General features: G+C 48.9%; 1 protein-coding gene across 1 annotated transcript; it reads right to left on the bottom strand.

Annotated features, from left to right (window-relative positions):
- Positions 1-358: 358 nt before the first annotated feature.
- On the bottom strand, positions 359-6,887 carry LOC117194941. The gene is made up of 2 exons (XM_033399411.1): positions 6,857-6,887; positions 359-1,541 (listed from the first exon to the last, which is right to left on the bottom strand). Exon 2 carries the CDS (start codon positions 1,525-1,527, stop codon positions 835-837), a length of 693 nt encoding a protein of 230 aa, XP_033255302.1. The 5' UTR covers positions 1,528-1,541; positions 6,857-6,887; the 3' UTR covers positions 359-834.
- Positions 6,888-23,718: the final 16,831 nt, after the last annotated feature.

Genomic DNA, 23,718 nt, shown 5'->3' with positions numbered 1-23,718 from the left:
CTCGAGTTTCGGGCGGAAGTAATTTTTATTTTTACTCTGCAAATATTGACTTGATCCCAATTGCGAGTCACCCAAAGAAATGTTGAAAGCATTCCTCCAGTCGGCGGTCCCGCTGAGGTGCCACGATGTGGGTGGGGTGGGGCGTGTAGGTGCAGGCGATGCTCACTTGACAGTTGGCCACCACAGCGGGCCATAAACAACGGAGGCCCCCAGAAATGGGTGGCCACGGCTGTGGTTCACTTTGTTTTTATTTACCGCCAGCCAGCTCCCTTTGCGCGCTCAGGGAATTTCTTGAAAGAAAACCAAAAAGACTACCTCCTGAACACACTTTGACATTCATATGGTGAGTGAAAAGAGTTTTCTTGGATTACCATACAAGATATTTGCGGTGTGGATTTGTATCCAGCAAAAGGCGACATTTAATGAAGCAGACTCTGCCCTTGATGCTCATTCGTTGAAAAACAACGAAACGAAAGCGAAAGGCATAGCAGCATCATGACCTCGTTCAATATTCTCTATGTCTCTCTCTCTCTCACTCTCTCTCTCCCTCTCTTGCAGCACTCGAATGCTATGTTTGCACCTATTAGGACGGCTACAGTGATGACTCCTGTGTAAGGAACGCCAGTGCCGTCAAGGTTCTCAGCTGTCACAAGAAGAAGCTGTTATAGGCGCCCCTGAGGCTGAGGTGGCGGGGCGCGCTGGACTGCTGTCGCGAAAAATGGGGGAGCCGGGCACATAGCGGTCAGGCTGCAAACGACACGAAACAAGAGAAACGTTTTCCCATAATTACAGTTCAAATCGAGTTGCATTCAGAGGAAGGGAAACAAGAGTTCTTTATCGGAAACCCGATAAGATACGTTCTATACGTGTGTGTGTGTAAGGTGGCATCATTCGCGTGATGCTCGCATTCAACTGCGGCGGGTCGTGTACTGCTAGAGGGGTGGCTGCCCGACCTTGACCGGCCAGGTTCCACTCGGCCCAAAGGGGCGAGTCCCATTCGTTCCCGCGAGCCAGTGGGTGTCGGTTCCCTTCGTCCTGCAGCGTGGACGCCAGGCTTTGAGCGTCGCGTATTATCGTCTCGTGCTCGTCGGTGTCCGTGGTCGCTTTGTCGTCGTCGATGGCAGCCCCATAACTCCCGAACCAACGGCGATTCAGGGCGGCGACGTCGTGATTGGGCGCCGAGCGGACACCTGCGGTTGCGAAGCGGCCATCGGGCTCTACTTCCTCTTCGGCGTCGGTCCCCGGGCCCTGGGTTTGTTGGTCGATCCACCCTTGGATGGCTGCCGCGCGCCGGCACCATGGCATCCTGTCCTGTTGTCGAAGTGTCGCCTCTCCGACCCGCCTCAGCTGGGCTTGACGGGAGGCGGATGGCCCATTGGGGTCGACGATCCAGCCGCGAGTCCGGTGTGTCGTTGGTTCGTCGGCAGGTGCCGGGACTTCAGGCTGCTGGTCTCCGCTAGGGTGTCCCGTCGTATCACCATTTGCCCCTAGGGGCCGAGCTTGCCTTCCGTCTCTTAGACGCTTCATGTCTTCAGTCGATTCTAGGGAGAAAATGCCTGTCGGTTAGAACCTGCCTGTCTTAACTAGAAGTACTAATACCCTCCCCCTATCCTGCTTGAGCGGTGCGAGTAAGAAGATGTTTACATTGGGTGTAGTACTTATCTAATCCCATAAGGGGATGTATACGTAGCTTACGGTTTCGTTGGTCGCGCCCCTTACGGGGCGAGGACGTGACGGTAGCGCGCTACCGCAAGTGGCCCTTGCGAAGTCGGCAGGTCATTCAGGTCTCTCCAACGTCGTTGGGTTCTCCTCGGGGTGGTCCACTCCGTGGAACGCCTTTAAGTCGGCTAAACTCGCAGTTTTCCTTCGTTTTCCTTGATGAACCTGTATGAACCGGTAACTGGGTTAGTCGAGTCTGATCTTCGAAAAGGGTTGCGTTGTCGACCGGCCGCGGCATCGGCTAACGGGGCGAGTTGATAATTCGTTGGGGGTGAGGTGCGAGTTGGTCTACCTTGACCCGCCCATGTCCTTCGGGGCCGTGGTCTTCCAGGCGTAGCGGGTCGTGGTGTAGAGCGATGCTGGTTTCCCGTGGGGTCGTTCGCTCTGATTGAGCCGCACTGCTGTGCATTTCTGATTTGGCTCGCGTCGATCGTGTTATAATTTTACCGCCGCCGGGTCCGTCTCGGTCGGGGCTTAGATGCGTTGTCCTTGTATTGCTGCTGGGTCTGGCGTGGTCGAGGCTTCGATGCGTTGTCCTTGTATTGCTGCTGAGTCTGGCGTGGTCGAAACTTAGAAACGTTGTCCGGAGGTTACTGCTGGTTCTGGCGTGGTAGTGGCTTAGCTCCGTTGTCTTGGTAGGGATACTCTGGGTGGTTTTCGAGGCAGACGGACTGGCCCTGGGTGTGTCCAGCGGTGTCGCAGTCGTCTCCGTCGAATCCTCGTTTCTCTGGGTGTTCTTCGAGGCGGACGGACTGGCCCTGGATGTGTCCAGCGGTGTCGCAGTCGTCTCCGTCGAATCTTCGTTGCTTTGGGTGTTCTTCGAGGCGGACGGACTGGCCCTGGGTGTGTCCAGCGGTGTCGCAGTCGTCTACGTCGAATCTTCGTTGCTTTGGGTGTTCTTCGAGGCGGACGGACTAGCCCTGGGTGTGTCCAGCGGTGTCGCAGTCGTCTCCGTCGAATCTTCGTTGATGGTTCTGGCGCGGTCGTATCGAATCGTGGGTTGGGTTCGGGTGGCGTTGCTGGGTCTGGCGTGTTCGAGATCCTGATGCGTTGCCGTGGGTCCATTGCTGGGTCTGGCGTGGTTGGGATTCGGGTGCGTTGTCACGGGTACATTGCTGGGTCTGGCGTGGTTGGGATTCTGGTGCGTTGTCTTCGTCCGGTGGGTCGCCGTTGGATTGGTCGAGTGGGTAGGACCAGCGGATGCAGTCGCGGGACTTTCGTCACTAAAAGTAACCATGCGGGGCCGAGTCGAGGATGATGTGGGGATCGGGTTGGTTTCCCGGATCGCCCGCTGGGTCAACTGCAAGTACGCTCGTCCGCATTGTATTATGGCCTGGACGCCGCAAAGGAAATCGAGCCCCAGTATGATGTCGTCCACTACCATGGGTAGGACTAATAGAATCACCAGCGTTTCCTGTTGATCCAGATTTACCTTGACCGAAACTGCTTGCGTCACCTCCTTTGCTGTACCGTCCGCCAGGCGGACGGTAGTCCTTATATTCCGTGCGTTCCCTCCGGTACTTACTTCATGAGCGATGCGATGACTGACGAACGACCGCGTTGCTCCCGTGTCGAGGGTAGCTGTGAGCGGTACTCCTACGATGGTTACTAGCGCGGCGATCCTGCCTCCTTCCAAACTTAAGGGATGAGTTACTCCTGGGGGCCCTGGAGGTATGTCTCCGATCGGTTCCCTGACGAGCGGAGACTCGGCCCGTTTCCCGACTCGGATAGCCTACAGCAGTCGATCGTCCGGATGCCGCGGCGGCCACACTCCCAACAGAATAGCACTCGCCGATTCCTGCAGGAACTGCTGAAATGACCTTCCTCCCCGCAATTACGGCGTGTGTTCACCGGCCGGTCTCCATCCTGGGTCACTACGCGGCTTGCCGTCTCGGCGCTCCGGGAGGGCCCGGTGTCGTCTGGAGGAGCATGCTGTGGGGTGGATAATCCGGGTCCTTGGTATGATGGCGTTCTGGCTTTCGTATTTGGGCGGTCGTTAGCTGGGTGGGTTTGTTCGCGGTCCCGCGTTGTCTCGTACGCTACTATCAATTGGGTCAGTTCTCGCAACGTCCCGCACTCATGTCTACGGATGAACAGTCTGGATTCCGGCCGAAGGTTCTCGGAGATCCTGTCCAGCTCCCTGTCTGGAGTATACTGAGCTCGTTGCATCATGAGTCGGAGGTCGAACAAGTAGTCCTGAAAGGCTTCTCGGGGTCGTTGGCGACGGGAGCGGATCGTATCTTCCAAGCGCTGAAATTATCGCGGGGGTAGGAAGAACTCCAAGAACTCCTTCCGGAACTCGGTCCATGGCTTGCCTTGCATCTGGAACGTCCTAAACCATCCTTCTGCCTTGCCAGTTAGTAGCCCGGAGATGGCTCGCGGCAGTTGTGCTGGGCTTCCGCCATATGAGTCGACCCTTTCTTCCAACCGTTCGATGAAAGTCAGCGCATCCGAGTGTCCGTCTAACTTCAGACCCCAATTGCGCAGCTTATCGGCCAGGGCGGCGAAGGAAATTTCTTCCCTTCCGGGTCGCGAAGTTCCGGCTTCCTCGGGGAAGCGGTGCTGGTGGTGATTGTCACCATGTCGCCGGTCAGTCGTGGTTTCAAGCCGGCCAGAGTCGCCGTGAGCTGCGCGCGGGAACTCGGGAATTATGATAGATAGAGGCTGCTCCGCACAGATCCCTTCCTTCCGCTCTCGCTGACTCGGTCCCGGCGACGGGGACGTGTTCCTCGGGCTTCTCGGGCTGGGCGCGCTGTCGAAGACCATTCCGAGCTCTTTGATCCGTTTTTCGATCCCAGTCGGATGCTCACCGCGCGAGATAAAGGCCGAGATCCGGCTGCGCAGTTCGTCCACTGTCCCGGTTTCACCGAGGCCGAATTCGGCGGCGATGGCCTGCAATTCGTCCTTGCGCCGAAACGAAATCCACTGTACCCCCATGTCGAAGCACGGGTCCGAACTGGCACTTTGAGGTCTTTCGCGTTTCCGACGGTAGTATCACGTATTGAGCCTCCGGTAGAATCTTTTCTAAGGTCACGCACTGAATACCGGAGTCCTTGAGGTTAGTCACGGAAGCACGGCGTATGTACGGTTAACACGGTTGTCCAGTGGAGGCGTCCTTGGCGTCCTTGCTGCTTGGGGTCCTGGTCGATAGTCCTTGCTATCGTTGTCCTTGGAATTGTCCTTGTGGTCCTGGTCGTGCTGGGTTCGTTGATTTAAGCGTTGGATCTCGTCCCGTGTTGATGGCTGAACGCTGACTGATCACTTTTAAGGCCGGGCTTTTACTCTCCGCTATCGTTTTGTAGGCCGGGCCTTGAATGATGGCGCTGAAGACCGGGCGTTGACTGCTCGCGCTGAGGGCCGGGCATTGACTCTTCTGGCTGAGGGCCGGGCGTTGACTATCGGCTATTGTTTTGTAGGCCGGGCATTGAATGATCGCGCTGAAGACCGGGCGTTGACTGCTCGCGCTGAGGGCCGGGCATTGACTATCGGCTATTGTTTTGTAGGCCGGGCATTGAATGATCGCGCTGAAGACCGGGCATTGAATGACTGCTCGCGCTGAGGGCCGGGCATTGACTCTTCTCGCTGAGGGCCGGGCGTTGACTATCCTCTTCTGGGTCTGAGTACAAAATATATAGCCGGGCTGGTTGGTCTTCGGGAGGATTCCGACGCTCGCTCGGCCTCTACCGCCCACGACGCGCTGCTCGCCACGTACATGTCGCTCTCTCTCTAGCGATTTCTGCCCAGCTTCGGTTCGGTTCTCTTTCTCTGCCGCCTCGCCGCGGCGCTTTCCTCCTCATGTGGGCGCAGCGGCCACGTGCTGACGCTATTGCTAGGGAGGTTAGGGAAGCCAGCCTCGGCTGTACGTGAATAATGGGCGACCTCACGTGAGGTTTTTTTACAGAGATATACAGCTATTCTTGTCCTAATGATTCCGACTGGCCGTGCTTGCGCATGGTACAGTCCCGATTCCCCCTGCTACTCTTTCTTCTGATCGACTGTTCCACTTAGCGCCCCAAAACATAACGGAATCCCGGAGTCCCTGCTCGGGCGCCATCTGTAAGGAAGCGATCCTGGGCTGGGGTACATATCTCAGTCTACTCCAGGGTCGAAATTACAGTAATATTTATAATTTGCCGGGACTCCGTATTTCGGACCGACGATGGGGGACGCAGCAGTCCCGCGGACGGGAGCGATCGTAGCGTGGGACGTGGCAGTTGGTTTCACCGAGAGCACTCCGGTTATCGCCGAATAGCGCCTTCAGGACCCCACCGAAGTCAGAATCAATACGGAGGACTTTAATATGCGATAATACCGACAGGTGTCGCCGAGAGTACCTAGGCTACCGCCGGACGTTACTTACGGGACCCTGTCGGCCTAAGAATTACTACGAGGGTCAGGGATATCGACGAGCATCACCGAGAGTGCCTAGGCAATCGCCGGATAGCACTTACGGGACACTGTCGAACTAAGAATTACTACGGGGGTCGGTGATATCGACAGGCATCGCCGAGAGTGCCTAGGAAATCGCCGGATAGCACTTACGGGACACCGCCGAACTAAGAATTACTACGAGTACGAGAATACCGACGTGTATCGCCGAGAGTGCTTAGGCAATCGCCGGATAGCACTCACGGGACACTATCGGGCTAAACATTACTGCGAAAGTCTTTATCATACAGGGCAGGTATCGCCGAGGGGCCTAGGCAATCGCCGGACAGCCCCTTCGGAACCCAGGGAACTACGGGGATCAGGCGAGACAGCAACAGGCGTCACCGGGGACGCTTAGACGATCGTCGGATAGCGGCCTCGGGACCCTGCGAGGTCACAAACTACGGGAGGGAATCATGCGGAGGGAACGCCGACAGGTGTCACCGAGAACGCCTAGGCAATCGCCGGACAGCGGCCTCAGGATCCTGTCGGGCTACGAACTACTGGATGGAAGCACGCAGGCTCGGGCAAGAGGCGGGAGGAAGGGCAGAGAAGATGAAGCCCAGGGCCTCCAGGTTCCCTAGTGTATAGATAGTTGGTAGTCGGGCTATGTTTCTGTTATATTCGTTACATTTCACTTTATTCTCTCTTGGTTCTCTACCTATCGCACCGCTCAGCAGCCCGTATACACGTCTAGAGACTAGCTTACCCCTGAACTCCCACGCTTGTACTCGTCGAAAGCCTCCTCTTCCCCGTGGGTGCAGCGTAGATGCAGGATCTCCTCTCCGTAAGTGTAGTATCGATGCAGAGTCTTCTCCCCGTAAGCGCAGCGTCGATGCCGGATCTTCCCCGTGTCACTGATAGCGTTGGCGTGGATCCGGGCCGCCACGTGTTTACTTTTTCCAAGCCACTCGAATTTTTCCGCGAACACGTCCGACTCCTACGACTGCTCCCAAACGAATTTTTCTCATCCACGTTTTTCTTCTCCAGCCTCAGAACTCTCCCGATCCAGCAACAGCGTGGGCGGCCAGCGTCGTCATTCTCGCGGCGGCAGAGGGCTGGCGCCGTCGTTCGGCGTGTACGCTGCGCCGGTGACTTTTGCCTCTCCTTTTCGCTGCTGGCGCGTCGTTACTTCGCCTTAGTTTTCCGCGTTTCTCTTCTGCCGTTGCTGCTGTGGGCATACCGTTTCGGCGCTTCGTTGCTGCGTCGACGCTGGCGGCTTATCTTTTCGGCGCTTCTCGTCTTCGGCCGTCGCTGAATTGATGCTGTTGGCTACCGTTTCGGCTCTTGGTGTATTCCTCTCTCTCTCTTTGGCTTCCGCTGCGTTGTTGTTGTTGGGTTTTGTTTCTTGGTGTATTCCTCCCCGTTTCTGTGTCGGTGCCGTTGGATTTCGATTCTTGGTGTATTCCTCCCCGTTGCTGTGTCGGTGCCGTTGGATTTCGATACTTGGTGTATTCCTCTCCCTCTTTGGCTGCTGCTGCGTCGTTGTCGTTGGGTTTCTGCTTTCTCGGTGTATTCCTCGCCGTTGCTGCGTCGATGCCGTTGGTTTTCGGTTCTTGGTGTATTCCCCTCTCTCTTTGGCTGCTGCTGCGTCGTTGTTGTTGGGTTTGGTTCTGAAAAGCCAGTGGCGTCCGCCGTGATCGCGACTTGTGGGCGGAGCGTACGCTCCCTCACAGGGCGGAAGTGGGCGGGGCAAAGTTTTGAAATATACTTGTAGCAGTGACATATCACAGAAGTCCGGATATAAAATGTCGTTGCTCTAGCTTTTATAGTCTTTGAGCACTAGGCGCTGATAGGGACGGACAGACGGACAGACGGACGGACGGAAAGACAGACAGGGCTCAATCGACTCGGCTATTGATGCTGATCAAGAATATATATACTTTATGGGGTCGGAAACGATACCTTCTGGACGTTACACACATCCACTTTTACCACAAATCTAAAATACCCCAATACTTATTTTGAGTATCGGGTATAAAAATGAAAGGCGATTTCTTGAGTTGGAGAGCAGCTACGTGTTTTTCTTAGAACAATTTCCTTTCATGGTAAGCGGATTCTCTTTATTATTGGAACAGCGGGAAAGCAGCTCCATAATACCGGGAAACAATTATGACTTACGTTTCTTTGCGCTACTTTAGGGGTTTGCGTTTTTAGAGCATTTTAGTTGAATGTCAATTCAAAAGCATTTGACTGTAGGATAAATTAATTACAGAGATATGGGGCGGTGTAATTTGAGCACTTCAGAAATTAAGACCGTTCTTTATAGCCCCTTTCGAAGTCAGAGAGATTGAGCACCCAGTAATATCAACTCCCTAACTCCTTCGATCCAGCTGTCGAGTCAACAACCCAATCATGGGGTCCCTGCACACCGACATTAGACAATTTCAAGCTTGATTAAACCCAAGCGGAAAATATAGCCCGGAGCCAAAGACACTCTGAACAAACACAATGTGGAAATGTAACCAGAGTGTAGGGACAGGAACAGGGACAGAGATAGAGATAGAGACAGAGACGAGCCAAAGCCATTGAATCAATTCGAAGTTCGCCGGAATTTATGCATCGAGCTCTAAACCACTTTGGGAGGGAGGGACCAATATCTTAGCCGGCCCATCCCTACCACGAGGATTCCTTTCTGTGTGGGGTACTGTTACGGGGGAGTGTGCCTGTAAGTGCGGTATCTGCTGCCGATATGTTGGCCCATTCATTGAACTGGAACTCATTCGCACAAACAACGCTTCGCCTTTACCGAATGCGTTTGATGTTGAATGAGTGGGACTTTGACTCGGGCGTGGGAAGGCCCTGGCCCTGGCCCTTGGATTGGCACTGCCACTGGTCCTGCTACTATTGTGGCTCACTGTTTTGTTTCAGCACTTGGCTCGGTTTATCCCTTAGAAACCGCTACCCTCTTGTCGAACAAATAAAGTTACTTTGCCCCCGAACAGAGCCGGCATAGCTTGGTCTGTATACTGCTAATTAAGTGGCTATTACTTGGTGGGGGGAGGGGGGCCGAGCCCCAGCTGTCATCAAAGTTCAGTTTCAAACTGAAAAGAGCCGCCACCAGCTCCACCCCTCGGCTTGAGGGTGGTCTTTTGGAATCCTTTTAGGGCCCCACATATATTTTTTATGAGCTTTTGCTGAATTTAATTATTCTTGCCAATTCGAGTGTACCCAGTACTTGCAGAGGAATTGTAGATGTTGTACTCGGATGAATATAAATATGCAACAGTTCGAAGAAATTGTTTCTCTCATTGTTAAAGTTTTTGTGGTGCTGTTGGTGAATAGCTCGCATCCTTTCCCATGGCACGCTTCCAATTTATTAGCGGAAAACCAATCGCGAACATGCCCTGATTTTAATTGCCTGATACGGCAAAATCAAAGCTACATTTTCATTTGAATCCATAGGATTCAATTGGATAACTGCAGGCCACTCAATCGCATTTTCCATTAAATTATTCAGCCATGAACACAAATAATGCTTCCGTTCCACCGGAACTCTTGAAAATGGCATTCCCATGAAAACTTCGATTTTGATTTATTAGCTGGCCAGGTACGGTGGCTTTGTTTTCGCCGCATTATAAATTAGTGGCTTCATCATAAACATAATCATTATCGGTCTGCGGAAGCAGACATCAATCAAAACCGATGGGAAATAATCGATGATCCACATGTGGGCGGAAGCTGGGGAGAATCCGTGGAGCTGTGGGGGGTAATTGCGAGGCTGCTCATCACGATGATGACCATTTTGATTGTGATTATGATTATTTACCTGTCAGCGGTCGTGTTGAGGGTTTACAGGGCTGCCATGATGGAGTGCGAATGGAGGGTAGAAATCAATTACAGGTGATTTAAGTACTACATGTATTTCTGCACATAATCAGCTTACGACCGAGCAATGTTTAATATGAATGCAAATTCGAGCTGGAGGCGATACTACTGTCCAGGCCGGCAATGCTTTTCGGAACACTTGGCAGGACTCTAGGACTCTTGGACCCACTCTGATGGTTGCCAAGCTGGCCCCAAGCTAAATGGGCGTACAGTTTTCTGGCTTTTAATGAGAATTTTGTTGCGTTTCTTGGGGCCACTATTGTCCCTCAAGAAAAAATTATGTAAATAAAGCTGGGCGCGCAATTTGCGAGGGCTTCTGCAGCTGGTCTCTCGCTTCTGTTTGAGTTTTAATAAGAAACGGCAGCAGCGTAATGGAAAGCGGTTGTTTGTCTTCTAAGTAAGGAATAAATCTGTTAGCAGCGCATTGGGCACGCATTGCGTATACGTAATATGAGAAAATAATTGCTTCTATGGCTGGCTGGCAAATTGCTTTCGAAGCGGACCAAAGCACACCAGGCCACACGCCACACGCCACGCTCCACACTCCACACACCACACACATATCCTCGTCCAACAATGATGAATCTGCAAAAAAGTTTTTTAAATAGCAAAGCCAGAAAATGATTTCGTTTACAATGGCTTCCCCACATTCATTCTTTCGTTCCTACATTTCCCTGATCTGATGAAAAGCCAAGGGTGCTGGAGTGGGTGTTTTTATGGCCGTGTTTATTGGCCTCTTTTCTGGTTTGACCAAAGCATTCGTTCCATGCCAAAAGGACGTTCCTGCCTCGAGTCGATTGCTGTCATTGGCCTGCCACCTCGCTACTCATTTCCCATAATTCATGATTATCAGCTGTTTCAGCTTTTGCTTGCGGTCCTTAAAGTTTATTTTATTTCTTTGCTCTTTTATTGAGGAGCAGCGAGTGGAGGGGCATTAAAATGAATGCTCGGTATATGGCCACCCCTGGGCATTCGCAACCTTAGTGGTGGTAAAGTGTGTTGTGTGGAGGGTAAAGGGATAATTCTATCGAAATAAGTTGAGTTTCCTCTGAAAAGAGAGGGCAGTGGCCTGTGATATGATGAGCTGAATGTCCATAGTGACCTTGGTATCCGTTCTATCCTCCTCTCGACTGTTCTTTCTGCAACTCTTGGACGCAGATTGGAATCAGTAGAGGTCACTGGTTCGTTGTCAATTTCCCCATAAAGAGCCAGCAGTCAGTGGAGTTCAAAGGAAATGCAGTGTCTGAATGGAATTTCAGTGTATCAAATATGATAAGCCGTTGCTAGGCATTTAGCTGGCAGCCAGCAAACTGTTCTGGTATTCAAGCGTTTATCAAAGTTTCCACCTGTTGGGAGGTATAAGTATCTCTGTGTGCCCTCGCCACATTTTTCAGATGGCTGTCGGCAGCTGTTCCAGGAAAAAGCATTTATGTAGAGAATACCTGGCAGAATTTTGCTGCATTAAATAGTCCTTTCACTCAGGGCATGGCTACTCGGAGGCCATTTAAATTTCATTGTGTGTTTCCTCTTCTTTCTGCGGCCGCACCCTCCCACCATCAGCCCTGGGGCGCACATGCACAGTTAAAATGGCAACAACATACGCCACAAGAGCAGCCACAGGAGCGGAGACAGGAGCTGCGACGGGGACAGAGTCAAGCAGCCTGTGGCTGGAATGTGAGGCATTGTCAGAGGGCCAAGGGGACACAGCCATTGGGACATGATTTTAATTGTGTGTCGGAAATTATGTTTCACTTTCAGCGTCCTCAACCTTTTTTCCCCCAGGAGGGCTTCTCAACTGAAGTACGCCCCCATTCTGGGTATCCATGCAGACTCAGCCGAAAGCCAAAACTTTACCCCCAACGTTTGGCCTTTGACTTGTTTTCGACTTTCCTGTGTACTTTCGGCTCCCTCCTTGGGGACAAATTTAATGGACATTTGCTGCCAAAAGTTGTCGTTTTACAATCACATGGATTCTCCCAGTAAGGCGTAGGGTCATCACTGGTCCGGGAATGAAATCTGACCCAATGCTGTGAGAGCAATAAAGACAGCTAGGAAATCTCTGGCATTTCAGAAACAGAAAAGCGTTCTTTTACCCCTAAAAGTTTATAATATTGAAATACCATTTGGATGATATTTCAATTACCTTTTCCATCTAATCATCTTTCTAACCATCATTTACGTAGTTTTTATTCTTTTCCTCAACTATATTATTAATAAACATTTAATGTTGGTATATTAAATTTGTAGGAAATAAAAATTTAAATATAATATTGTTCGGGCCAGCCGCTGAAGAATAACCGTAACTTTAACATTATTATTGTATGAGCAGAGAGAGCCGCCTATGTTGTAAAACGTTGACGTTCTGCAGAGCTGCTGCGCTCTCCCGCTAAAGGGGCTCTCTGCCGCCGCCACTTCGGCAACTACTTTGATCTGCTGCCGCCACTTCGGCAATCACTTTGATCTAACGCCGTCGTCTATAGTTTAGTTCTATGCTAACCCCTCTGCGCATTGGTTGCATATCGATCTCGCAAGCAATCGTCTTCCGCTAAGCCACCAAGATTAAATACGAATTATAAAGTTTAACCCAAAATCTCTTTTCATTTTTGAAACACATAGGTGCCAAAAAAGCTTGGCATCTCAAACAAATATATCATATATATAATATTTAACTGTTAAATGTATTTAATTTAAATATGAAATATATTTAATTAAAATATGAAATGCACTTCTTTTATTTTATTTTAATTTCTCTGACATTTCTCTGGACGTTAATAAAAAAAGCTTGAAGAAACCCACTGTTCCGATCAGCACAATTTAGAATTTGGCACAATCGTCGATTAATTTGCATTCTTTTCTTGCAGCCACTCTCCGAACTGCTTATTTTTCCGGAGAAAACTGTCGGGCTCTGTCTGCAGCTACTACCTTCCAGTACAGTCGCTTCTGGAACATTTTAATTCGCTTAAAAGTGCCATAAGGTCTAGGCGCACACTCACACACAGGCCTTACGTGCTGAGACGAGACACAAAAGTTGGAATTAGTTTTCTGAATTGGCCCAGACCGCTGCACTTGTGGCTGGGGTTTCCAGAGATGAGTCCAAAACTTTGAGGCTAGCCGTAACCATTTTCTACATTTGCACGAACGAGTCGAGTTCCATCCAAGAGGCAAACACACCTGAGAGTCGAACGTGGCAGGGCAGCTGAAGTGAGGCCGAGGCGGAGGCTGGGAGAGTTCTGTGCGGATGCATTTCATTTGGAAGGGGCCCCGACAAAGACAATACGGAGGGTTTAAGGAGTGCCTTGGCCCGTTTACGCAACGGAACGGGCCCCACAGTTCCACAACAACCCACACCGCCAACCTCTCCCCTGCCTACCTCCAACTCCAGATACACCAATCCCTACCAGCATCAAGCCGCCAATTCCTTGTCATCGCCCACATCTGCTGCTGTCTTGCCGCATTCTAACGCGGTCTTATCATTAAAGCCAACGGAAGCGGCATCGGCAACGGCAGCGTCAGCGGCAACGGCCACTGGACGGGGAAGGGGACGAGAAAGGGCTGCTGCTGGTGCTGAAACTGAAACCGCTGGAAGCGCAGAAACTAGAACAGGGGCAGCTCGCATCACAGGAGCCAGGACAGGAGCTGCAGATGCAGATGGGAACCGCATCAATGGCCTCGTCCAGAACGTGAGTACCATAAAATCATCTTACAGCAGTACCACAAGAGCCCGCTTCCCCGCATACTATATGGCTATATGTATAGTGTATTCGTAGCATATATGTACCTGTATATTCTTGGACGTTGACATGCAATGACTGCATCTTTCAAGAGGCGATGCAGTTACTGCACAGTCAAGTGGCCCGTGTGAAACCAGCAGAAGGCTGTTACGCGCGGATCCTAAGCAAAACGCAGCCCTCCTCCCGCCCAACCGACCGAGGGGCGCTGCCGCATGACGAACGGTGCGTAGTCGAACCGAACGCGAACATGCAAGAAAGATAGCTATTAGACTAACATTCGAGAAAAATTAGCACTAAACTTACTAAGAAACTAAGCATGCAATCAAAATACAAATACCACTACAATTACTAATTACTAGAAAGGTGTGTAAGGATTAGTAATTTAATAAGATGAAGAGAATTAGTGGTGGATATAATATGGTAGAGGGAATTATAATCCGAGCATAAGACCCTAAACGGTTCATGCAAGAAATAATTCGATCTACAAAGTGGAAAGAACAACGGTATAAAATTTCTAGTCAGTCTAATAGGAATCGTGAAGTTTATGCGGCTCAACAGATCAGGGCTGTCTATGTCACCCCTAATCAAGTTGTGCATAAATATCACACCAAGCATTTTTCTACGGTTAACTAAGGATGGGAGGTTTACTAATAGTAGTCTACTAGAGTAAGATGGGAGTCTTACACCCGCATCCCAGTTAAGGCCCCGCAGAGCAAAGAGGACAAAGTTTTTCTGTACTGATTCTATACGGTCCTGGTGTACTTTGTACTGAGGGCACCATACACAGGAGCCGTATTCTAAGATCGGACGAACAAGCGAGGTATAGAGAGTCTTTGTTATATAGGGGTCGTCAAATTCCTTTGACCACCTCTTTATAAACCCAAGCTCGCCCATGGCCTTATGTACCATGGTAGAAATGTGTTCGGAAAACTTTAACTTGGGGTCCAACATAACAACCAGATCATCCACCAGGGTAATTCTCTCAAGAGAACCACCAAATAGGGTATAGGGAGCCAACAAAGGGCTAGAACGATGAAATGTCATAACTTTTCATTTCGAGTCATTAAGGTTTAACAAGTTTGCACAACACCATGACTGAAAGCTATTGAGATCCGATTGCAAGCGAGAATGAAATGAGATGTCCTTGTACTGGACACAGAGTTTAACATCATCCGCATACATAAGTACTCGAGAGTATGTTAATACTGAAGGCAAGTCATTAATAAAGAGTGTGAAGAGTAAGGGGCCTAGATGGCTGCCCTGTGGTACTCCCGAAGAAACCTTTACTGGTAAAGATAGGGAGTTTTTGAAGAGGACTCTTTGAGACCTGGAACAAAGATAGCTAGAAATCCATCTCAGTTTTTGCGCTAAAAGGGAATGGTTTACAGAGTCGAATGCTTTACTAAAGTCGGTGTAAATAACATCCGTCTGTAAGTTACCTTGAAAGCCTTTAATAATGAAAGAGGTAAACTCTTACAAGTTCGCGGTGGTAGCCCGCCGCCTTATAAATCCATGCTGAGTTGGAGATATAAGTGACTTGCAGAGATGTTGCAAGTGCGGAGTTAAAACCTTTTCAAACATTTTAGGAATAGCGGATAACTTTGCTATACCTCTATAATTTTTTGCATCAGACTTGCTACTTTTTTTATGGAGAGGGGGAAGCAAGAAGAATCAATGGACAGGGTGAATAGTTTAAGCAAAGGTCCACACAGAGCCTCGGCGCAGTACCTGAGTACACAACCAGGAACCCCGTCTGGACCCGGTGAAAACACCGGCTTAACTAGTCGAATATCATGAAGTAGGGAACATTCATTTAACAAAGGACTGAAAATGCCGTTCGACCTCGGTAAACCGTATGGGTACGGATGACCAGAGTAGCTTTCCTCAGAATAGGTGGTTTGGAAAAATTGGGCAAAAAGATCGGCAATTGCCTGATCATTATTTGCCGACGTATTACAAAATGATAGCGAGGATGGGTGTGCGGACGTTCTACGCTTACTGTTTACGAAGCAGTAAAACTGTTTAGGGTCCTGAGAAAAACGTATCCTGCATCGAGTTAGGTAGTTCTTATAGCATTGAGCATTAAGAACTGAAAAGTTTGTCCGAGCTATTACATAGCGAGAGTGAGAAGTATGAACTCTTGATTTTAAGTTTTTTAGACTGGATAACTCTTTGGTAAACCAAGGGGGTTTTCAAGTCGGACAAGAAAGCGGGACACAAGAATCGAAAAATGTGCCAAGAGCATTGTAAAAAATGTTTGTGCCTTTTATGACATCAGTGCACAAGTACAAAGCGGACCAATCAAAATCCCTAACGAGGTTTTTAAGCTTCGCAAACTCGGCTTTACGAAAGCAGCGGACACGTTCGGATAGCCTACTCGACCGATCCAATATCCTATATATCTAGTCCTATATCTAGCGACACATCGAAAGTAGGGTGGTAGGCGTCTTCAGGTATAGTGAGAGGAAGGGCTCGGGTTAACAACACTATGGTCGGATCCGATACAAAGCACAGATCAAGCAATCGACCCAAGGAATTTTTCACATGGTTGACTTGAGACAGGGACAGGTCAAGCAAGCCGTCAGCAAAGTCATGTCGTGATATGGGCACTAGGATACTAGACTCGTTTACCGAAGACCAAACAGTTCCTGGCAAGTTGAAGTCACCAAGAACTATCATACGATCTTTATCAGATAGCGAGGAAGAAACAGCGGTTAAAGCGGACAAGTAGGCTGCTCATAAATTGAAATATCCGAAGAAGGTGGGATATACGAGCAAGTAATGAATATAGCGAAAGCGGGAAGAATCAGTTTTACACACAGGAATTCCAGTTCCTGTTGAACTAGGACTGTGAGTTGTTCCGACGTGAAGTAAGAGTCCACTGCAATTAGAACCCCCCCTGCACGTCGAGACGAACGGTCCTTTCTAAAAGTTGTGTACCGACCTGCCAAAACCTCGGAACAAAGAATGTCCGGCTTTAACCAGTTTTCAGTAAACACAATAACGTGGGAAGCAAATGCAACACTATCCCGGAAAAGAATGCTGAGCTTACTACGCAAGCCTCTTACATTCTGATAGGTTACTAAAAGAGAAGTTAGTTTTTTGGAAAAGTGGAAGCAAGACGGGAAGTTGAGGAAGAGGAAGTTGAGGTTGAGGGTGGCACACTGGAAAGATTTGTAAGGGATATGGGGGCCTATTCTTCTTCTTAGCCTTAAACTCCTTCACCACCAAATGCTCCGGCCAAAATTTGGCGGAGCAAATGGTGTCAAATGGAGTTGGGGAGATGCTTATCTTAAACGAGGCTATCTCCCTGGCATAAGAGAAGTTGAATTTCTCCACCTTTAAACCCACGGCTTTTATTTTGCTTTGAATGAAAGCAATTACATCATTAGATGTGAGGTCAGGGGCCAGCCGTGAGAGAAAAACTTGTCGTTTTGGTGGGACTCCCGCCAGTGGTTTGGGCACCACAGGCCTAGTACCTGTGGTGGCAATATCCGGAGTCCCGGAAGGTCTATTTACTGGTGGGATCGGGATGGACGGGACAACTAGCGAACTTGCGGACACCACGGACACGGACGCTGCAGACGTACTTGGCTGCACATTCTCCGAGGCGATGAATTCGGCTACCGAATCTGCATCGCCAGCAGCTGTCGTTGCCCTTGGAGTGGCAAACGAGATCAACTGCTGCACCCTTGGAGGGGTCGGAGTCAGTTTTTCGGCGGCGCACGGCTGAGTGACGGTTGGCACTTGCAGATCCCGCGGAGTGACCTTTTTACGCCACGGAGACTCATTCAGCAGTTGCAGACTGCCAAATTGAGACTCCATGGCTAGGAGCCGATCGTATTGCTTTTTAAAGCCAACGGTCAGCTCCTTAAAGCCCTTCCGCGTCTGCCTCATGAAAGCCACCATGTCTTTCTCCACCGCACGGCATGCCTCGCAAACCATTACGTTTTGAAATGGCATCACTCACAAGGCCAGAAAATCCAGCGCATTTTTCGTGCACTACGCTGTCGCAGAGCCAGCAGGGGATAATCGGCTGATCGTGGGTGATCTGCTTATTGCATGATTTTTTGGCACATACAACAGAAAACTCCATAATAAGAAATTTGAACAAAATTAGAATCAAATAATATTTTAAAACAAATGGCTATCAAACCTGTGTGCCAGACAAACGCTAATAGGAGGAGAGGAGAACAGTTGCAGCAGCAGCTAATGAGAGAGAGAGAGCTACTGAACAGAAAGTTACGAGAGCGAGAGAGAAAGAACAGTTATTTAAGTTTAGGTGATAGGGAGAGAGTGATAACACAACAAAAGCTACCAGACGAGAGCGGACTGCAATGCAATGTAATGCGTACTCACTCACTGCAACAACACACACACGACAAGCCGAAGCCGAAAAATAAAAAGTTAAATAATGTTTTAACACAAAGCAAAAGGCATGCACTCGCGGAATAGAATAGGTTTCCAGATTGTTGGCTGGTTAGGAAGTTAATTAAAGTTTATTTAGGAAAACACCGGCTGTTTATTCAAAACAAAAGGAAACGAGGGGGAACGTTGTGAGCTGCAGCGGACACAGCAACTCTACAGTTATACCCGATACTAAGTCAGTATGGCTCTCCTCCGGCAGACGCCGCTAATATTGGACGACACGACAAAGAGTGCGTGCGAGAGAGACAGAAAATCAGTCTGAGCGTGACGTCGGGGGCTGCGTAGCCAGTGCAAATTGATTTGTTCCTTTTGGCTATTAAAATTATCTGATCTGATCCAGATTCAGCAACCTGATAGATATGATCATTATCTATGATTCTGCGTTTTTAGTTTTCTCGTATCCTCAATATTGTGGATGCAACAGATTTTCGTGCTTTGTGGGGGCGGAAGGGGGTAAGGCGAAATTTTAAGATATACGTTTTAAAGTGAGATCTAACAGGAGTGCGGATACCAAATTTGGTTACTCTAGCCCTAATAGTCTCTGAGATTTGTGAATATCCCCAGATTTTCATCCTTTGCGGGGGCGGAAAGGGGTGTGGCTAAATTTTGAAACAAACTCGTCTCGGTCCGATATCTTGGAGTGTGGATACCAAATTTGGTTGCTCTAGCTTTTATAGTCTCTGAGATCTAGGCGCTAATGTTTTACTCTAAGCAAAGCCGCCTCAATCCCATCCCTGCAGTTTCTGTGGCCGTCACTTCTGACGCGGTGAGTGCTCCTAGTGCGGGTGTGCTGGTTGCTGACGACGTCTTGCCAATTCCTGCTCCAATTGCTGCTCCAATTCCTGCTCGAATTCCTACTCCAATTCCTGCTACAGCCATTGCTGCCAATTCCTCTGCCCTTGTACCGAGATCTCTTTTAGGAGTGGCTCCACCATCTCGATCTCGCTCGGGACTTCAACTTAGAGCAGTGGTCCCTCGGAAAGCAGTATTTGTTTCTCGTCTTATTCCTGAGGCTACAACGGAGGATGTTGCCGCTAACATCTTGCCGCTAAACTTAACACTTCGCCTGTTGATATAGTTGTGACTAAATTTACATTTAAACATGAGCGCAACATATCATCCTTTAAAATTCTTCTCCCTGATTCTTTACTATCCTGTTCTCTAGAACCGTCAATATGGCCTGAGCATACAATTGTGCATGAGTTCCTTCTCAAAGATTCGAACTCGAATCCAAGAATTACCGAACATGCTCCAAAAAACTGATGTACTATTTTTTCATGCACTATCAGAACGTTCGCAGTTTGCTGGGAAAATTGCGTCAAATTCATACTAATAGCGCGTCCTTTGATTTCGATGCCATCGCGTTTACCGAAACCTGGCTTAACTCCTCTGTCAATGATCATGAAATTTTCATTGATAGTTACACTATTTATAGAATGGACCGCCCATCTTTTGCAGGTGGGGTTCTGGTTGCAGTTAAATCTGTTTTCTCATCTGAGTTATTCCCATTTAATAACATTCATGGAATTGAATTTGTTGCAGTCAAAGTTCGTGTTAGCTCCGCATTTTTCTATTTAACCTGCTCTTACATTCCTCCCAGGTCTGATGCTGAGCTTTACTTACACCACCTCTCAGCAATTAATAATGTTGTTTCTGCATTAGGGTGCAATGATCGAATTATTGTCATGGGGGACTTTAACCTCCCATTTCTTTCTTGGCTGCCTTGTAATGACGCTAACCTGTTGTTTCCCAATTGCCATAATGACTTTATCAATGGGCTAACGGATATTTCCCTTGTCCAAATTAATGCCGTTAAAAACATTAGGGACAGACTTCTTGACCTCGTTTTTGTTAACGATGGTTCTCTTGCTACGGTATCTAGAGCAAGCCCAATATCTCTCCCTGAAGATCCTTACCATCCAACTTTGTTGATATCACTGGTGTTCGGAGCAGAACCCAGCCAAATAGCTGCTTGCCAAATAGCTTGGCCCTCAGCCGCTTATTTTGTTTGTTACTTATGTCTATGTCACTCATTTGTTTGTTAAAGCTCTGCGCTTGCTTGCCCTGCTAAACGCTCTCTGCCAGCTCGCTCTTCGCTATCTCCGCTTTGCGTCTGCCTAACGACGTCGGCCGAGCGAAGCTGCGCTTAGCGATCGGAGCGGCAATGTAAAGGGCAGGCAAGCCACACTTGCAATTTGGATGTCACGCATTAAAGAACATATCGTAATTTTATTTCTGCGCCGAGTTTTGTTTAATTCGAAATAATTAGTCGGCCGATTGGGGACAAAAAACATTATCTCCACATACAATTTGGTGACCCCGACGTGATCTCTGAGTTGCAGTGTCAATTAATAATCATTCGCGATCGACATTCGTTAGCCCTAGAAAATTTTCGGCGGTTAAGCACAATTCGGTGCTAAAACACACTTACATACACCTACATACACGCATTGCTGGCTATTAATTTCTCTGTCGCGACAATTCGGTCAGTGCAGTGCGGTAGGCAGTGCAGCGAACTCACTAATACACACAAGCGGAGTACAAAGCGGAATCGGACAGCTCGCACAGCAGCACAGCTAAAGGCATTAGCTGTAATCCCTTTGCTTTCGGTTCCCACGTTTATACGTATACAGGGTGTCTTTTTCGGTCGTGCTGAGTGACTCTTTTAAAACCTCAACATGGCAGCACCTGAGCCTACCAATGTCGCGAACGCAGCAATGCCGAGTGATGTAGATTTCTACAAGCACAAGGCCGAGTCCATCGCGCGCCAACTAAAGGCCATGGATCGCTTTCTCAACAAGGAAGAGCTTGCCGAGTTAGATGAGGCAGAACTTCAAGCTCGCTTAGAGCAGATCGAGCGAATGCATGCGGATTTCGATGCCGCTCGGCATACTCTCGAGGGGAATTCGTCGTTGTTCGCCTATAATATTATAGGCCGTTCTCGAATGCCCGAGTTGCAGCTTCCGCGATTCGGCGGGAACTACATGGATTGGCCAGAATTCCACTCGATGTTCTCGACAATGGTGCACAAAGACCATCGTATACCAATCATCGAAAAATTCCAATATCTTCGTGGATGTCTAGATGGTGCTGCGCTGGATACGATTCGTTCCTTGCAACTTTCTGAGTAGAATTACGACAAGGCGTTGAATTTACTAATGTTGCGATTCGATAATAAACTGTTACATTTTCAGGCACACGTCAAGGCTATTTTCGGGCTGCAAGGGGTGGAGAAGAGCTCAGCTATCGGCTTGCGCACGCTCAGCGACAAAATCAATTCGCACTTGCGTGCACTTCAGCCTTGGCGACCCCGCAGGAGATTTCCGATGGGTTGCTGATCTTCATCATAGGCACGAAATTGGACCACAAGACCAAGGAGAAATGGGAAGAGAACTTGCCGACGTCAGGATTGCCTCGGTGGTCAAGCATGGCCTCATTCTTGGAAGCAAGATGTCGGATGCTGGAAAATTTGGGATCGGCTATGGTAACAATTCCTAGCCAGCAGGTGGGAGAAAGTAAACCTAGCCCCCTTATCACCTCCATTAACGATCATAATAGCTCAACATGCAAGTATTGCAAATCCTCCGATCACTACATATCCCGATGCCAGGCATTTATAGATCTCCCTGTTTTTTCTCGATACAAGGAGGTGAAGAAGCGCCATTTATGTCTAAACTGCCTCAACAAAGGCCATTCATTGCAACGCTGCAAGTCAGGGGCATGTAGAAATTGCCAAGCCAAGCATCACACACTGCTCCACATGCAGTCGGGCGCTGACGCTGAGTTACCGTCGCCGAGCACGGAATCGACCCAGCATGATCCTGCAAGTGCCCTAGTAGCAAGCAAATATATTAGCCCTCCCCCCTCGAGTCAAAAATCTCTGCCTAGCCAAAACGTGCTGCTAGCTACTGCAATCGTATATGTCAGGGGCCGTTTTGGATCGCTTATTCCATGTCGTGCCATTTTAGATTCCGCTTCTCAGGTTAACTTTATAACATCGAGACTCGCCAATCAGCTGCAGTTAGATCCTCACCCGTCTCACGTTAAAATCGCCGGTATTGGAGAGTCAATTCTACCATCCAGCAAGGCTGTGGACATCGTCCTGCAATCTCAAGACGAAAGCTATCGCGGTTTCCTCTCTGAATTTATCACTGCCTCAATCACAGGAATGCAGCCTAACTTCGGCATAGACACAAAGGATTGGCCAATGCCAAATAATCTAAAACTGACTGATCCTAATTTCGCCAAGCCCCAGCGTGTCGATCTGTTGATAGGTGCTGGTTTGTTCTTCAAATTAATGTGCGTTGGACATATTCGACTGTCAGACCAATTGCCAACATTGCAGAAGACGAAACTTGGCTGGATAGTGTCAGGAAGTATTAAAAACTCTGAGAAAGCCCGTGCGGCGCTAGCAGCCGTTGAAGATCCCCCTGTCATCTCCGCTTGCGAGACTAATTTGTGCGATATTGTAAGGCGGTTTTGGGAAGTCGATGGAGATTATTCGCCCTCATCAATTTCGGAGGAAGATGTTCATTGCGAACAGCATTTCGTCACAAACTGCATTCGCCTAGAGTCCGGAGCTTACTCCGTGCGTTTGCCAACCAAATTCAGTCTAGAGGAATTAGGAGAATCGTATCAGCAGGCGCTACGTAGATTTCTCAATTTGGAGAGGAAGCTAGCAAAAAATGCACAGCTTAAGGCAAAATATATGTAGATTCTCCAGGAGTATCGTGATTTAGGACACATGTCGCCAGCTTCGCGGCAGTCAGACCTCCCGCAGTACTTCTTGCCTCACCATTGCGTCCACAAGCAGGATAGTACAACCACCAAATTACGCGTAGTGTTCGATGGTTCTGCCAAAACAGCGTCTGGAGTATCACTGAATGATGCGCTAATGGCTGGACCCACCATCCAACCTAAAATTCTGATAACTCTGCTTCGTTTCCGCTTTTTATACCCGATACTCAAAATGAGTATTGGGGTATATTAGATTTGTGGTAAAAGTGGATGTGTGGAACGTCCAGAAGGAATCGTTTCCGACCCCATAAAGCATTTATAGTCTTGATCAGCATCAATAGCCGAGTCGATTGGGCCCTGTCTGTCTGTCTGTCTGTCCGTCTGTCCGTCTGTCCGTCTGTCCGTCCGTCCGTCTGTCCGTCCCCTTCAGCGCCTAGTGCTCAAAGACTATAAGAGCTAGAGCAACGATGTTTTGGATCCAGACTTCTGTGATATGTCACTGCTACAAAAATATTTCAAAACTTCGCCTTGCCCACTTCCGCCCCCACAAAGGACGAAAATCTGTGGCATCCACAATTTTAAAGATATGAGAAAACCAAAAAAGGAGAATTGTAGAGAATGACCATATCTTTAAGACTGCGGAAGCTGAATTGGATCGTATTATTATTATAGCCAAAATCAAGAAAACAATTTCATTTTTTCTCGCCCTGTCTCTCTCTAACACACACGTAGCATAGGCGGCTTTGCTTAGAGTAAAACATTAGCGCCTAGATCTCAGAGACTATAAAAGCTAGAGCAACCAAATTTGGTGTCCACACTCCTAATATATTGGACCGAGACGGGTTTG

This window comes from Drosophila miranda, assembly GCF_003369915.1.
Source record: "Drosophila miranda strain MSH22 chromosome Y unlocalized genomic scaffold, D.miranda_PacBio2.1 Contig_Y4_pilon, whole genome shotgun sequence".
In the NCBI taxonomy this organism is placed as follows: domain Eukaryota; kingdom Metazoa; phylum Arthropoda; class Insecta; order Diptera; family Drosophilidae; genus Drosophila; species Drosophila miranda.
Note: the sequence above shows the minus strand (reverse complement) of the source record. Positions and strands in the feature narration are given on the sequence as shown.